The sequence below is a fragment of the Penaeus chinensis genome, chromosome 15 (genome assembly GCF_019202785.1).
Source record: "Penaeus chinensis breed Huanghai No. 1 chromosome 15, ASM1920278v2, whole genome shotgun sequence".
Taxonomy (NCBI): domain Eukaryota; kingdom Metazoa; phylum Arthropoda; class Malacostraca; order Decapoda; family Penaeidae; genus Penaeus; species Penaeus chinensis.
The window spans coordinates 15,891,691-15,907,475 of record NC_061833.1 but is presented as its reverse complement, the minus strand read 5'-3'; the positions used below and the strand labels follow the sequence as shown (position 1 = coordinate 15,907,475).

The 15,785-nt window shown below is 38.7% G+C and overlaps 2 protein-coding genes across 2 annotated transcripts in view; one reads left to right on the top strand and one right to left on the bottom strand.

Annotated features, from left to right (window-relative positions):
- Positions 1 to 1,222: 1,222 nt before the first annotated feature.
- Positions 1,223 to 14,276, top strand: LOC125032856. The gene is made up of 7 exons (XM_047624240.1): positions 1,223 to 1,591; positions 1,720 to 1,804; positions 2,180 to 2,559; positions 2,657 to 3,025; positions 3,461 to 3,525; positions 11,863 to 11,971; positions 14,256 to 14,276. Exons 1-7 carry the CDS (start codon positions 1,223 to 1,225, stop codon positions 14,274 to 14,276), a joined length of 1,398 nt encoding a protein of 465 aa, XP_047480196.1.
- LOC125032712 (inter-alpha-trypsin inhibitor heavy chain H3-like) overlaps positions 13,781 to 15,785 on the bottom strand; it is a 97,452-nt gene continuing 95,447 nt past the window's right edge. The window contains exon 20 of the mRNA XM_047623977.1: positions 13,781 to 15,463. Coding sequence (XP_047479933.1) covers positions 15,265 to 15,463 — 199 coding nt within the window. The 3' untranslated portion in view covers positions 13,781 to 15,264. The remainder of the gene's footprint in view (positions 15,464 to 15,785) is intronic.

Below are 15,785 nucleotides of genomic sequence, written 5' to 3'. Positions count from 1 at the left end.
GGTAAACAGCATCAGCCAGATTAGAAAGATTGATACTCCATTATTATGACTATAATAATAGACAAATTTCAGCTTTTATCAACACGGGCTCCTCTGCAACGTTGATGAAGTATAGTGTGCTCCAGACGCTTGAATTAGAAGATAAAATTAGACCAAGTAGTAAAGTCCTACACTCAGTGACCAACACATTACTCAAATTCCGAGGTGAAACTCCGATTCAGGTGTCAGTATCCCCAAATATCTCCATACAACAAAAGATGATAATTGTCCCTGATGGGTATCTAACCACAGATGTTTTGATGGGTGCTGATATGATAGGCAAAGCAAAATTTACATGGAACGAGAGAACTCAAGATCTAGATTGGGGAGAACAGCAGTATATGATACAATGTAAAGAAGGAACTCGTGATTTAGAAATTAAAAATCCTAAATTTGGTTCAGAAAAATGGTTACATGTTAACCAAAAGACCATGTGTTCCCCAGGTAAAGTTACACATCTAAGAATGACCCATAGAGATTTCCAAGTAGGACAGATAGTTTGTTTTGAAAAGGTTAAGAGTGGAAAAATGTCAAAATTAAATAGGCCAATCTTGAATAATAGTTATGTGATAGATGAGCAAAAAGGCTTTGACATGCTGGTAAGTATCACCAATAGTACTTGTTGGCAAACCTGATGGGTCAAAACGTATGTGTATAGACATCAGGGCAATCAATAAGAAAATAAAGTTGATGTACAGCCTCTCCCTAGATTAGCGGAACTTGTAGAAGAGAGTGCCGGAAAGAAATTGTACTGTACCTTAGACATAAAAGATGCCTTATTTTCAAGTAGACCTAGATGAAGTTTCTAAAGATTTAACTTCTTTTACAGATTTAAGTGTCTATCTTTTGGATTGTCAATTGTCTGCTATATTTACTAGGAACATGCAAGAAGTATTAAGCCCCCTGATTAAGAAGGGCTGGTGCAGAAATGATTTAGATGTAGTTCTCTGGGCATTTCTCTCTTATTAAAAAATGCTGGAAAGATTAGATCAACAATTCAAAAGTTAGAACTGATGGGAATAAAAGTAAATCTATCCGAATGTAATTTTGGCAAGAAGAAAGAAGTTATTTTTTTGGGACATATTATATCAGAGACAGGAATCAAACCTAACAAAAAGAACCTGGAAGAATAAATAAGATGCATCCTCCCCAAAGTGTCAAACAAGAAAGAAGATTCATCGACATGTGTAATTTTTATCTGAAGCATATACCAAATTTTGCACTAACAGCGGAAGCTTTAACTAATTCGACAAGGGAAGATGTAAAATATGAGCGGAATGATGCCTGTAATAATGCCTATGTAACATTGAAAGAGAAGTTACTAAGTGCTCCTGTCTTAGTCAAAGCTGACCAAACTAAAGAATTTGAACTACACACAGATGCTAGTGATACACACATAAGTGGAGTATTAATGCAGAAGGAACATGATGATCTGAGACCTATAGGATACTATTCTAAGAAGTTAAATTCAACAGAAGGATATACTCAGTCACTGATAAGGAAGCATTGGCTATCATCGATGCCTGTAGATTTTTCAACCATTATCTTTTGTGTAAGCCTTTCACCATATTTACAGATCATTAGCCATTAACCACTGTGTTTGATAAAATAACAGCTTGTCCCAGAATGTCTAGATATATTTTAGAAATAAGGGATTACATTTATAAAATTAAATACAAGAAAGGCACGAAACATATTGTACCAGACACTCGTAGTAGGCCCATTGGAGCCATCACCAATTGGAGTGAGGAAGCATTACAACCAAGTAATGAGATTAGGTTTTTGGGACTGACTGTGGAGGAAATCAAACAAGCTTAAAGGGATGATAAAGTGTGGACTGAATTGATAGAGTTTCTAGGAGGTACCATACCAAAGCGAATTCCAGGCAACAGACCATTTTAACACTTTTAAATTATATACCACATGCTGTATCTAAAAAGAAAAGAAATGGGTAAAACCAGATCTTGCCTCGTAGTCCCGAGGACTTTAATACCAGTTGCTTGCTCTATAGCCCACAATGATTCACATTTAGGAAAACAGAAGACAGCTGCAAAAAATAAACGGTGCTTCTATTGGCCTACCTTGTTGAAAGATGTGAAGAACTATGTAAAATCATGTAAATTGTGTCAACAATTTAAAGAACATGGGTCCATAATACATCAGTGGAGAGATTTACCACCAGTAAAGGATAATGGTCAGAGGGTATCCATAGATCTGATTGATTTGCATGGAAGTAGGGCAGGATTTAGATATTGTCTTATGGTCATTGACCACTTTTCTAGATTCTTGAGAATTTACCCTTTAAGAAACAAAAGTACAACAGCAGTTGCCACTGAATTCGAGAAAGACATCTGTAGGTATGGAACTCCTCGCTTAGTGATTTCAGATAATGGAAGAGAGTTTACTGGATCAGAATTTAGAGAGTTCTGTAAGAAAGCAAGAATAAAACAAGGATTTTCTATACCATACCATGCTCGGGGTAATTCAGTTATAGAAAGAGCCCAAAGAACTCTTAAGACCGTACTTGCCATTCTGAGTCAAGAACATCCAAATACATAGCCCAGTCACATTTCAGAAGCTGAAAAGGTATTGAATGAAGCTGTGCACACTTCCTTAGGTACTTCACCTTACTGTGCAATTTATGGCAAGACATCCCAACAGAGAAGTAGTACAGCAAATGTTACCAGCTGATGAGGAGGATAAGGAAGATAAATTAGACGTGAAAAACTTGCTGAAAGAAACTTTGAAACTAACTACCCAGAAATACTTACAAAAGACTAATGTGGGTAGAAAGAACAAACAATTAGAAGTTGGAGACTTGGCATGGGTCTATGTTGAGGAACCGATTCCTAATGCTGCTGCTAAATTAGACAGGAAATGGAAGGGACCATTTAAGATTATTAACGTGGTCGACAGAGGACGTGCATATAGACTAGATAATGTTTTTGATGGAAATATAGTGAACAGAGCTGCAGAAAAGTTGAAAGTTTGTTATTGATAGGGAAGAGATACTAGAGAAAATTGAAGAGAAGTATCTCAATGCAGACGAAGAGCAAGGGATACAGATGTAAGTTAGAAGGTATTAATTTTATCATTGTTTTATGCGGCGCTAATATTGGTGCTATAATATTAAGCTGAAGAATTGAGTTTTAGTTGTACTACCGTATTGTGAGATTTAAAGATTTTGATGAAGCCTATGCCTTGGCCAGGATAGGACGTGACTGATGAATCCTAGCTCAGAGTTACTAGCTCTACTAACTGTTAAGATTGAGGATGAATGAATGGGTCGTGAGGACACCTCGATATAGTACTTAGTGAACATTCTGTATGAATGTTAGTCTGACTTATATTGTTGACTTGTATATTATATTATATATTGAGATATATTTGACCTCTCGAAAACAAATTGCTAGGGACTTAGGTTAAGGGCCCCCCTAACGGAAGCCGCCTCGCCGCGGTGGGGGGCCTTGAGGTCCCAATGAGCTGGTGAGCCGGACCAGAGGGTTACCCATACTGGAGGGGTCACCAGTGAGGGATGAGACAAAATGGCTTCTGGTGCACCAAGGCCTATGAGAGGGGATGGTGCACCCATCCCTGGTTCATTCCATCTTGGGCCAGGGACAACTCTCCCACGTGTATTTGCCGTGCGTGGCGTCCTGTATAATCAGGAGACAGGAGTCCTGGAGGTTGAGCGATGCTGCATGCTGCGCTCTGCAGCTAGCAACACACCTCTTTGGTCCTCTATTCTGGTTAAACGGGTGGCTTGATCAAGGCCCGGTCAAGTCAATCGGCTGGTCAAATATGGCTAGGGTCAAGCAGGCACTGTCCAGTCGGTAGCGCACAGGTCCCGCGACTACCATCAGCACTGTAATAGTGATTGCGTATATTTCCTCACTACCCCTGTGGCTGTTGGGAAAATTTGATTCCCGACTATAGCTTCCCCTCGTTGGACTCCATGGTGGGAGGGTATGATTTCTGCAAATTTACATAGAACTTGCTCTCTCCCTGACGACCTTCTCAATCCCCCGACTAATCCCTCTGGAACATCACATATTGTCACTCTGGAACCTTACTAGATTCCTAAGGGCAAGAATGGGAATCGAAATGGTTCCTGGGCTCCCAAACCAGGTAAGAAGGAAAAAAGTCCTCCTCAATCAATTAAGGAAATCTTACCGGTAAATATGAAAGTGTGTCATATAGTAAATTTCTAGTAGTGAAGACTATTGATGGTGTATCTATCATGGATCTTGATATTTTTGAAGTACATCGGAAGATAGTTGAGGTATGTCAACGTGATCCCCTCATCACCCCACAGCGAGATGGTAGCCTGATAGTTGAGGTTTCGTCACCAGGCGAGAGTGAACGTCTGCGTGCAATATGCGACATTCCTGGGGCTCAGGTTTCATGTTCTCCTCACAAAACCCTCAATCAGTGTAAGGGAATTGTCTTTTCCCGAGACCTGATGAGGTATTCTGAGGAGAAACTGTTAGAAGAACTAGAGAATTTTAATGTAGTGGCAGTAAAACGTTTTAAGAAGAAAGTTGATGGTTTGGAACAGTCGACACCAGCTTTTCTTCTAACTTTTGAATCGTTAGTCCTACCTGAATCGGTTAAATTGGCATGGTACCACCTCAAGGTAAAGCCATATGTGCCCAACCCTATGCGGTGCTTCCACTGCCAGGGTTATGGACATGGAACCAACACTTGCCGTTTTAAGGAAATGGACAACCAAGGGTATGTGTGAAATGTGGTACAACAGGTCATCAAGGAGATGATAACTGTCCAGGTCCAATATGCTGTTACCACTGCAAAGAAGATCATGAAGCTTCTTCTAAGCAGAGGAATCCTGAGCCTGTTCAAAAGACTCTTCATAGAGTCGGGTCTTTGGGGCCACCAGGCAGGGCTCCTGAGGCTACCGCATCCACAGGGGCCTCCGCTGCTAGACAGAATGCTCCTGAACCGAAGGCTCAGGTCTGTCCTTTGCCCAAGCAAAGAAATTCTAAGCCTGTCCAAAGGAAGCCTGTGGAAACTAGTTCCACAGTTAAACAACCCATCAAAAGGTACTCCCAAGATGCTGGAAAGGGACAGCCTAAAGGTGTGGGGCGGACCTTAACCACAGGTGCTGCCAAACACCTTATGAAGTAGTTTGTCAACCTGAAGAACTGGATACTGCCCCAGGAAATGACGGTATTCCATACCAAATGATATCTCACTTACCGGAGAGTTCCCAAACGTTCCTGTTGGATCTATTCAATAGGATCTATAGGGAGGGCACAGTGCCATCCACATGGAAAGAAGCTATAATCATTCCTGTCCCTAAACCTGGCAAGGATGCTTCTATACCAGGGAATTATAGACCAATTTCTCTTACCAGCTGCATCTACAAGTTGATGGAGAAAATAGTAAACTTCAGGTTGACATGGCTGCTAGAAAAGGAAAACGTACTGACCCCACATCAATATGGGTTTAGAAAACTGAGTTCGACCACAGATGCACTTGTAAGGATGGAAACTGCTATACAGAATTCCTTCACACAGCGACGTCATATGTTAGCAGTCTTCTTTGACCTTGAAAAGGCTTATGATACTACTTGGAAGCATGGCATACTCATGAAGCTGTATGACATTGGTTTAAGAGGAGCATTGTCTACCTTCATATAAAGCTTCCTTGCTGACAGGGAGTTTAGATTGAGGGTGGGAAACAGCTTCTCTAACCTGTAAGATCAGCTAGAAGGGGGCCCACAAGGGATTGTCTGAAGTGTGACCCTGTTTGTCATTGCTATAAATGACATCGTAAAGGTCGTTCCAAGTGCTGTCTCATGTAGTCTGTATGTGGATGACTTTACACTTTACTGCTCAGAAGGAAGCTTACAGGATGTGCAAGGGCACATGCAGACTTCAATAAATCAGGTTGTGCAATGGGTTCAAATTTTCCACAAACCGGGAAAGTTCCATCCTTCCCTCTATTTAGGAGCAAACCCACTGCATTTTGTCCAAGAGGTAAAGTTCTTGGGTCTAATTTTTGACTCAAGGTTTACATGGGTGCCTCACATTAAACGGTTAAAGGTGAAAGCTACAAAAGCGCTTAGTATTTTGCGGGTTCTTTCACACCTATCTTGGGGTGCAGACCGCACAACGCTTCTGCGGCTTTACCGAGCGCTTATTCGTAGTAAACTTGACTATGTATGTAAGGCTTATTCATCTGCAACTCCCACTGTTCTCCGGATGTTGGACTCGGTTCATAATGAAGCTCTGAGAATCTGTATAGGGTCTTCAGGTCTTCACCTGTGGAGTCCCTGTATGCTGAGAGTGGAGAACCATCTCTTTCATTACACAGGGACTACATGAACCTGATTTACTACACGAGACTACAAAGGATTCCGGGATCTCCTACATCCAGATTGGTTTTCAACCCCCTTGAGGATAGCCGATCCTATGGTAGGAGAATGAGGAATTATGTGGAAGATCTTAATTTAAATCTCACAAAGGTTCTGGCTGTTGGAACTTCCCAATTCCCCCCTTGGACTAATCAAGTCGAGCTGGATTTGGTTGGAATCGGGAAAGGGGAGAGATCTGAAGCAGAAGTCAGAGATATTTCTTCAACACACTTCTAAGTACCAAGGATCATATGCAATATATACAAATGGTTCGAAATCTGAAAATGGTGTGGGCTTTGCAGCAGTGAGCAGAAGGAAGACTGCATCTGGCAGTCTTTCTCGATCAGCCTCGATTTCGACTGCAGAGTTACATGCCTTCCTTGCAGCAGTCATGATGACTAGAGATCTTACAAACCATTCCATTGTAATATATTGTGACTCTTGTAGTGCCCTGCAAGCAATCAAGAGCTTAAACTCGTCACATCCAGTGGTGAGGGAGGTTCAAGATAGGCTTGCACTGATGTCAGCACGTAAAAAGATAACTCTGTGTTGGGTGCGAGCACATGTTGGTATCAGTGGGAATGAGCGAGCTGATCAGAAGGCCAAGGCAACTGCAACTCAGCCCTGTGATGCTCGTTTTCCTCTCCCACACACTGACTTGAAACCCAGCATCAGGAGTTGTCTTCGTGATAAATGGAGGGAACAATGGAGGCATACATCTAGAAATAAACTGCGAGAGATTATATATGACCTTGGCAGTTGGGTAACCAGCATCCACCCCAACCGACAAGTAGAAGTTGTAATAACAAGGCTGAGAATCGGGCACACAAGACTGACTCATGTGCCGATGATGGCTAAAAGTGAAGCACGCTGTGAGGAATGCCTAGAGCCATTTACGGTCGCACATGTAATGGAAAGATGTGCAACATTCTCAGACCAAAGAGGAAGGTACTTGTCTCCCCCATATACACTGGAAAAGGATGCAAGAAGTGCAAGGTCAGAAACAATTAGTACATCCTCTGATTCTCTATAGGGTTGGGGAAATTGGTGTGATTTCTTGCAACAGTTAGGGCCTGTCATTGTATAAAGTTCAGATTCTCTTACTGTATTTTGGCAGAGTGACCCAGTATTGTCTGACAGAACGTTACGAAATTTGTAGGAACTGTTGTATATATGTGTGATATGTCTACCCTCCTCGAGCACAAGAATGTGTAACAGTTCTGAATACAGCAGAAAGGGAGTGGACAAGACATTTGTGTTGTTAGTAATGGTATTGATTGATAAGTTGGAATGTGATTTTTGATAAGGGTAGTATACTTGATGATTGTGATAAATTTGTTCCTATAGTTTGTTCGACGAATTTTTGGTCTCCCCTAACCCCAAAGGTGTGTAACGAGCACAAGGGATGTGAAGTTAGAATGACCCAAACATTCGTCTAGAAACCACCATTTGTATACCTCACTTGGTCTTTATGCTTATGTTAATAATTATGTATACCTCAGTTTTAGTCTTTAGTTATGTAAGATAAAAGGGTAAATGCTTATAAAAGGACCGCAGGACCGCACCCGTCAGAGACAAAGTTCCAAACTCCAGCCAACAATCTTGGGGGATCCCGTCGGGAACCGGGGGTTTAGGGGGGGGGGGTGAATATCGAGGAGATCGCTAATGAACGGCAATAATAAAGTTCCATGAAGTGGAAAATAATAAAAACCCGAGCCAAGAATCGTAATTTAAATGATAAAGAAAGTAGATAAATTAAAAACTGGAGCCAAAAATCGTTCGCAGTAGAATCGAATCGGCATAACGGTCTCGAATAAACAAACAAGCATATTCTAAGTGCACGATTTACAAGACCGCCGAAAAATAAGCCCCCCCCCCCGCCGTGTTTCCCTAACTGACCCGGGACCCCCTTCCGATCGCCCTACTTGCCTAGTTGGGGGCCGTAAAAGCCAAAAGACCTCCCGAACCTAGAAAACGCGCCCCTGGAAAGAAAACGCGGCTACCTCCATCCTTTTTACTGTTTTATTGTATTTGTTTGTTTTTGTAATTATTAAAAGTTTTATTTTACAAAGTTATTTATGCCCTAACGCATGAACATAAGAACGAAGGAAATGTATTATGAATAAGCGAATTACTGAGTAGGAGGGAATCTATTATTTTATCTTTCTTTTACTTCAGTATCTATTATTTTTATTATTTTATTACTTTTACATGTTTATTTCGTCACTCTTAATTATTTTAATGTAATTTTTAAATTCAATTAGTGAAAAGATCTCCTTAATTATGTACTTTGCGCGCCACGAAGCTTAGAGGGAAGAGAAGAGAGGCATGACGAGAATTGGTCATTGGTTGGGAGCAGTCGCTGAGGAACCCCGGAATGGGCCTTCCCGAAAGCTAAGTGGTCGTGGGAATCGTTGAAAATAGGTAGCAGAAGATATTTATGTAAATCTAGTTGAGTAAAGTGATTACAGACTGGTGCCTCAGTAATGCTTAAGGTCTCTATGTTCTTACGTTCATGTGTTTAATTCTAGAGTTTTATATATGTTCCCGTGTTTTATTTGAGTGTTTTACATGTGTTCTCATGTTCATTTTAATGTTTTACATGTGTTCTCGTGTTCATTTTAGTGTTTTACATGTGTTATCGTGTTCATTCTAGTGTTGTACATGTGTTCTCATGTTCGTGTTCATTTTAGTGTTTTATGTTCGTGTTCATTTTAGTGTTTTATGTTCGCGTTCATTTTAGTGTTTTATGTTCGTGATCATTTTAGTGTTTTATGTTCGTGATCATTTTAGTGTTTTATGTTCGTGATCATTTTAGTGTTTTATGTTCGTGTTCTATCATATTTAATAAATCAGAAATACGATAAGTTTTTATAATATGCCCTAGCGTTCATTGTGAATTGGGAAAACAAGACCCTAGGAACTGTGATACGGAGTAAATAGTAGATGAGGTTAAATTGTCAGAACGGGAAACAGTGTCACACACCTCGGCATCATACTGCGTTTGGGGAGTCCTCCCCCGCACACGTCTCCTCTCGGCTAAATCACGCTTACCAAACTCTCGCAACTACACTTACACTCCTCTCTTTCTCACACACACACACACACTTACTGTCTCTTCCTTAAACCCTTCCTTTACACTATCATCATCTCACAACACTGACATCCCGTTCCCATACGTTAATTAAATGGGTGGTGGCAGCGAGATCTTTACTTAATCTTTGCGAGAGATCATCCAACAGTGCCGATCGCTACATTCGCCGTATTTCCCTATCGGGGGCTCCGGCCCCCTCCCGATCGCCGTATTTCCCTATCGAGGGCTCCGCTTCCCTCCCGATCGCTGTGTTTCAATAGCACGGGGATCCGCCTCGAAACCCCTCTCGAACACTAGCTTTACCGTAATCATTTTACATACCATAGTGTGGAGGGTACAGGCGAGCTACGGAAAGGAGGAATTAATGAAAGAAAGGAAAGAAGATATCTGAAGAAAAAAAACAAGTGTGAAAAGTGACAGGTTGGATTACCCGCACTTAGACATTTAGGTTGATGATTTTTTTTTTTCTTTTTTTAATTACTATTATTATTATTATTTTTTTTTTTTTTTTTTTTTTTTTTTTTTTTTTTTTTTTTTTTTTTTTATAGAAGTGTAATGATTTATTAGACTCGAGGATATTCATCTGGAACAGTACCCCATAAAGTGATATTTCCTCCTACCGTAGCGGGGAACTTTCGCTTTTGCCTCTCTCCACTTCCGCTCGATGGTGTTAGTATGAGCGGCTGTCACCGGGTCAACGAAATTTACCGAGTGATTGACTGTCAGATGGTTAAATCCTTCGTGTTCAAGACATTTATATGCCTTCCAGCAATCACTTATTATTGTTGTAACCGGCTCAATATTTTTCTTTAATGATGCTGAGAAGAGTTTCGGCGTCTCTGGAAGCAACAGGGACAAGGAAAAATTGTCTTGTCAGACGGCAGACCCCGCCAAACACCCGCTGCCCCTCTATTGCGCGGCCAACGTTATATCTGCGCTTTCCGAATTTACTTTCATCAATTTCTACAATTCTATCAATGCCACCTATTTTTTCATAGGTGTTTCCGAGACACCATGAAACACACACTTTTCAACAAAAGCTAGCCCAGTCACATATATTTTTTTTTAGATAAACCTAGTTCATCTGTCACTAGTGCATAAGATTCGTTTCGATGTCTATGTGACTTTTATTAAACCATGTGTGTTTGAAGATAGACCTTTGAAACTGGCATCTTACACGCCTATTGTTTATTTTCTTAGATTTGTCCCATCTGAATAGTTTTTCTTTATATCTGTTCGGCAGTCTGCCCCACACTTTGCACACTCAATTGTATTTAGTAAAAGACCATGTTCTCTACAAAAGCGAATTACTTCCTCAGTTTCACCTGTATTTTTTTTTTTGTAAAACGCACCAAAGCCACTGTCACAGTCTTGACACCGGTTAGTCATACTTGAAACTGACCGGCTCTCAAAGTGGCCATCCTTAGTTTACGCGCGCGAAGTATGAAATTAAATCTTAAAAAAAATATACATTATATATATATATGTATATATATATATATATATATATATATATAAACACATGCCTTAACTGACGAAACAAGGTCAAAATGAAACAGAAAAAAATATTTTCAATAACATCTGAAGGTTATATAAGCAAAAATATTAAGATTAGATACGTGAAAAGCTAAAATAGTGGAATACACGATTCGTCGTGACTTCATGTGACGTAGGTGCGCAGTGGCCGAGCAGTTGGTGTGAACAATGCGCGATTTACACGTGATGACTTACCCGCTTCAACGCCGAGTGGACTTAATTTTGATATCAGTCAATGTAGTTTTTCATTGCCTACCTACAAGGCTATGATCTTAAATTTTCTCCTAGTCTTAATTAATTACTTTTCTAGAAAGATGATACTTTATTTTTGTTTTTATTTGCATAATATTTTATATATTTCTATATTATTTTTTACTAAGATTGGAAAACTGTAAAATATAATAGTTTACCCTACAAAGTATAAGTTTTTTTTCGGTACCCCCACCATACATTCTCTTTATTTAAAGGGCACTCTGTTATTTTTTCAATGGTACCGTTATATTAAGGTTGTATAATTGATATTTCGGTCAATATGTAGAAGAGGGCAGTGAGTTACTTTCGAAACCATTTTGATATTTTTCTGCATGAAATCCACTGCTTTCAACTATTCTAGGCATTGTTCCTTGTGTAAATGAATCGTTGAGTAGATATGATCACCATCTCCATCGACAATCTTGATTTGATAGTCCCGATAGCAGGGGAGGGCATGGAATTTATCAGGGAAATTATGGGGTAAAACAAGACCCCCGTGGCTGTTAAACAAAACGTCCTAACCTAACATCCAACCTAACCTAACCCCGTGGTATATATTCCATAGCCAGGGGGCTACGTCCCCTGGCCCCCGTGGTAATATAATACACCTAGCCAGGGGCTACGCCCCCTGGACCCCCGTGGTAGTATATTCGTCTAGAATTCATCCTCGCAATGTAAACAAGATGAGCGACTTAGCCAAAATTAGGGGATTTTCTCTTTTCTTTTACGTATAGCATCCTTGGGAAGCATTGGCACACATATTGCCATAGAAGAACTTTGTCTTGCTTTGTATTGTTCTATCATTTCATGTAGGTTTTATTACCCAACTCTTCCACTACCTTACACTAAATATTGTCCGATATTTAAATAAAGAAAACAATATGTATTATTTTTGCAATTGGAAAGATTAATTTAAGTTCTGAAAATTATGCATGTTTAAAAAGAACTATATATTTGTACTATATGTGATCTGAGTAGACTTTAAATTTTAAAGTATATACAGTGCTAAAACCTGATACTATAGCTATAATCATAGAGAGAGAGAGAGAGATCAGAGAGAAGTGCCATACAACAGCCTGAAAGTGTATTAGATTATCATGAAATATCCGAGCCTGGGGCTGACATGTGGCACGTGAACACCATCCCGATGTGAATCTCTTATTATTGTTAAGAATTAAATAAATAAATAAATAAATAAATAATCAAAGAGAATGTTTTTTTCTTGTTTGGTTTTGTTGAAGTTTAGACAAGAATGAAAGAAAATACCATCTTTGGGAGTCCATAGAATTGATGAAAGAAAGGAAAGAAGATATCTGAGAAAAAGAACAAGTGTGAAGATTGACAGGTTGGATTACACGCACTTGGACATTTTGGTTGATGAATGATTTATTATTATTATTATTATTATTATTATTATTATTATTATCATTATTATTATTATTATTATTATTATTATTATTATTATTATTATTATTATTATTATTATTATTATTATTATTATTATTATTATTATATATATTTTTTTTTTATTTTTTTTATTTTTTTATAGAAGTGTAATGATTTATGACTCAATATATCAACAAATATTGTAAGCTCATTTAAGTGTTTTTATTTTACCCTTCCCTCAGTTACCTCTAAGACTGAAGTTAGATCATAAGTAACCTGTATGACTAATATTCTTTTATAGTGTAGGTTCTAAAGGTATAACTTAGAAAACTTTTCGAGAAACCACACATTCGTGATAACAGATAGTACCACCTCTGGATAAAGTCTGAGTGGTTCCCAGAGCAAAGGGAAGTAATAGGGTCTTTGCCAAGGAGAAGAAAAGGGGAGGGCGCTATAAGGGGATTTTAGAATAATTATGGATTTTTGTGAGTGTCCCTGTCATGAATATGAGTGAAAATCATATATTGTCCCTGAGCTCTGGCACACCAACATAACCATGTGTCTGAAAATGGGAATTAAAAAGTTTGTTTGTTGGGAATATAATGCTGTATTAAAATAAATTTACATAAAGGATTTCTAGGCTTCCAACTTTAATTATATATTGCAAACGGCGTTAATTGTATCGCCTGGCATAGAAATAATTAAGTTTTTGAAGAGACTCTGATATATGACCATACAATGTAAACAATAGTGGTCATGATCTTTACTTTCTTCGTTGTAAGGTTTGTATGCATTATTATTACATAATTTAAATTAAGTATTCACATTTCAGCTTGAGTTCTATTAATTTACGGCGCATTCATGTGTAAATAAAAAAAAGAAAGAAAAAAGAAGAGACTAGATGACCTCTTCTTTGAGAAAATTTGTTTTCTATTTTTTTCATTTTAACCTAATTCTTTTAGAAAATATATTACCTACCTTCGTTTTCTTTATCTTATACAGTTTCATTTACATTTTCTTTTTAATAAAAGTAAATCTTATTATCTGTAGTTTCCCTGAACTTTAGGGTGGAAATGGAATATAAAATACAAACTACACTCTTTCTTAATGGTTTATTGTTATGAAACCGAAGAAATGTATACTGTACACGAGTTAATATTTAGGATAAATTTTACACCTTAAACTGAATCCACTAATGTCAAAACAACGACTGGATCGGGTTCCCAGTTCTAAAAATGAAGCCGAAAAAACAGAGTACCTGTATATGCTGATGTAATAATTTATACAGCATTGTAATACACGTGATAGATTTGAAAACAACTGAAGTACACACACAGTTATGGTTAATGAATAAGTTACAGACATCTTAAGTTTAGGATCCATCATCGCATAGGGGTAACTATGATGGAAATGGAACAACAATCATGGATTACTTGTTCCATCCTTATTCCACGCTAAATAAAATACGTATATATATTTCTGCTTTACTCATGTGCACCGTCGCTTCCTGCAATTTATAGACGCTTTAAAATATATCTTATATCTTAAAATAACATTTCCTCTATTGAGAAGGAATTGGCTGAGGCAGCTTAATACACAGACGATTTAGATACATTGCGAACAATTCTATGATGATAATTATTTATCAAAATACAGTGAAAGTAGTCTTAAATATTTGATCGAAAAGTGAGAAACAACAGTAAACGGATTTCAAGTGTATCAGAGAAGAAAATGAAGACGAAAAAAGGAAAGAACTTAACGCTGCTTTGGCGCTCGATATATAACAATATGGCGTGATTTGGCCTCATTTTTAGCGGGCGAGAACTTGGGGTTAATCGATCCGGTATTTCTTTTGAGATTAGTGACAATTTTTTTCCCGTCGTTACACAATTAATAATACAAACTGAAGTCAAGGACAAATTGACTTTGGAGACATAGTGTATTATATGCATTCTACTGATACAGTAACATTCACTCTCTACTAATTACTAATTATATTATATCCTATTATACATTAAATTACAAAATTAAGATCGATGTCGGTCGCTGAAAACGATTAAGTGACGAGTGAAGACTTATAAACCTAAGATTGTCATGAAAAGCTCAAAAACTTTCATCTTTACAAAATACTCTCCGATGCTCACACAAAACACACACACACACACACACACACACACACACACACACACACACACACACACACACACACTATCTCATTTCATAATTGATAATATACATTTTGGTTGTCCTGTTTACCAAAACAAAGTCGTTAAAAAAGAAAAGAAGAATGAAAATTCGAGAAGGAGGAAAATGGAAGGAGTGGCAAAGAAGAATACTTGAAACAAAGAAGAAAAGAACAATTGGTGTTGAGAAACAAGTGTTTATGAAAACTATATTTCTTACACAAAATATGGTCCGAAATCATTCTTCTACATAGGTCTAGTATTCTATTCACATTAAGTTGTTTCTTTTAAAGCTCAATATATTCCTCTGACGTATGTATTCTTCCGCGCATCTGGCAGCCCTGGGACGTAACACACACACACGCGGAGACGTAACAAGATCTGCTAATCCACAAGTCCTAAGTCAGACTGGGCGTGCAGCCAAGACACTGAAGGTCGTATCTGCGTCGATCCAAGAGGCCTGAGCCCATGTCTGAGACGTTAATGCACTCGACGTCCCTTCCGCTGAGGACCGAGTGTCGACTGCCTCGCTCGCCGCACACGTGGGAGGTTTCGAATCCTCCTTGTGGGTTGCGTCTCTGCACTCGAATGAAAGCGCTAAAGGAGATAGAAAAGATGGTGGTTAGATGTTTTGGATTCGTGTGAGAAGGCGAGAAAGGAAGATGCAGGAGAAAGATAAATGTTGTGGACTCGCTTGAAATCGCCGAGGAGATAGAAAAGATGGAGGGTAAATGTTTTGGATTCGCGTGGGGAAGGGATTAATAGAAGGAGTAGGAGGAAGTTAAATACTTTAGATTCGTTAGATAGCGATAAGGAGGAAGGGGGGGGGGGGTAGAGGTAGAGGATGGAGGTTAAAAGTTTTGGATCCATGTGGGCAAAAGCAGTAAGGGTGTTACAAATATTACAATTTTACTCATTC

Coding starts and splice junctions, on each gene's coding strand:
- LOC125032856 (XM_047624240.1), top strand. CDS start 1,223: ATGTGTAATTTTTATCTGAAGCATATACCAAATTTTGCACTAACAGCG. Junction 2,560..2,656: donor CCCAAAGAACTCTTAAGACC/GTACTTGCCATT, acceptor ACACTTCCTTAG/GTACTTCACCTTACTGTGCA. Junction 3,526..11,862: donor CTTGAGGTCCCAATGAGCTG/GTGAGCCGGACC, acceptor TATATTCCATAG/CCAGGGGGCTACGTCCCCTG.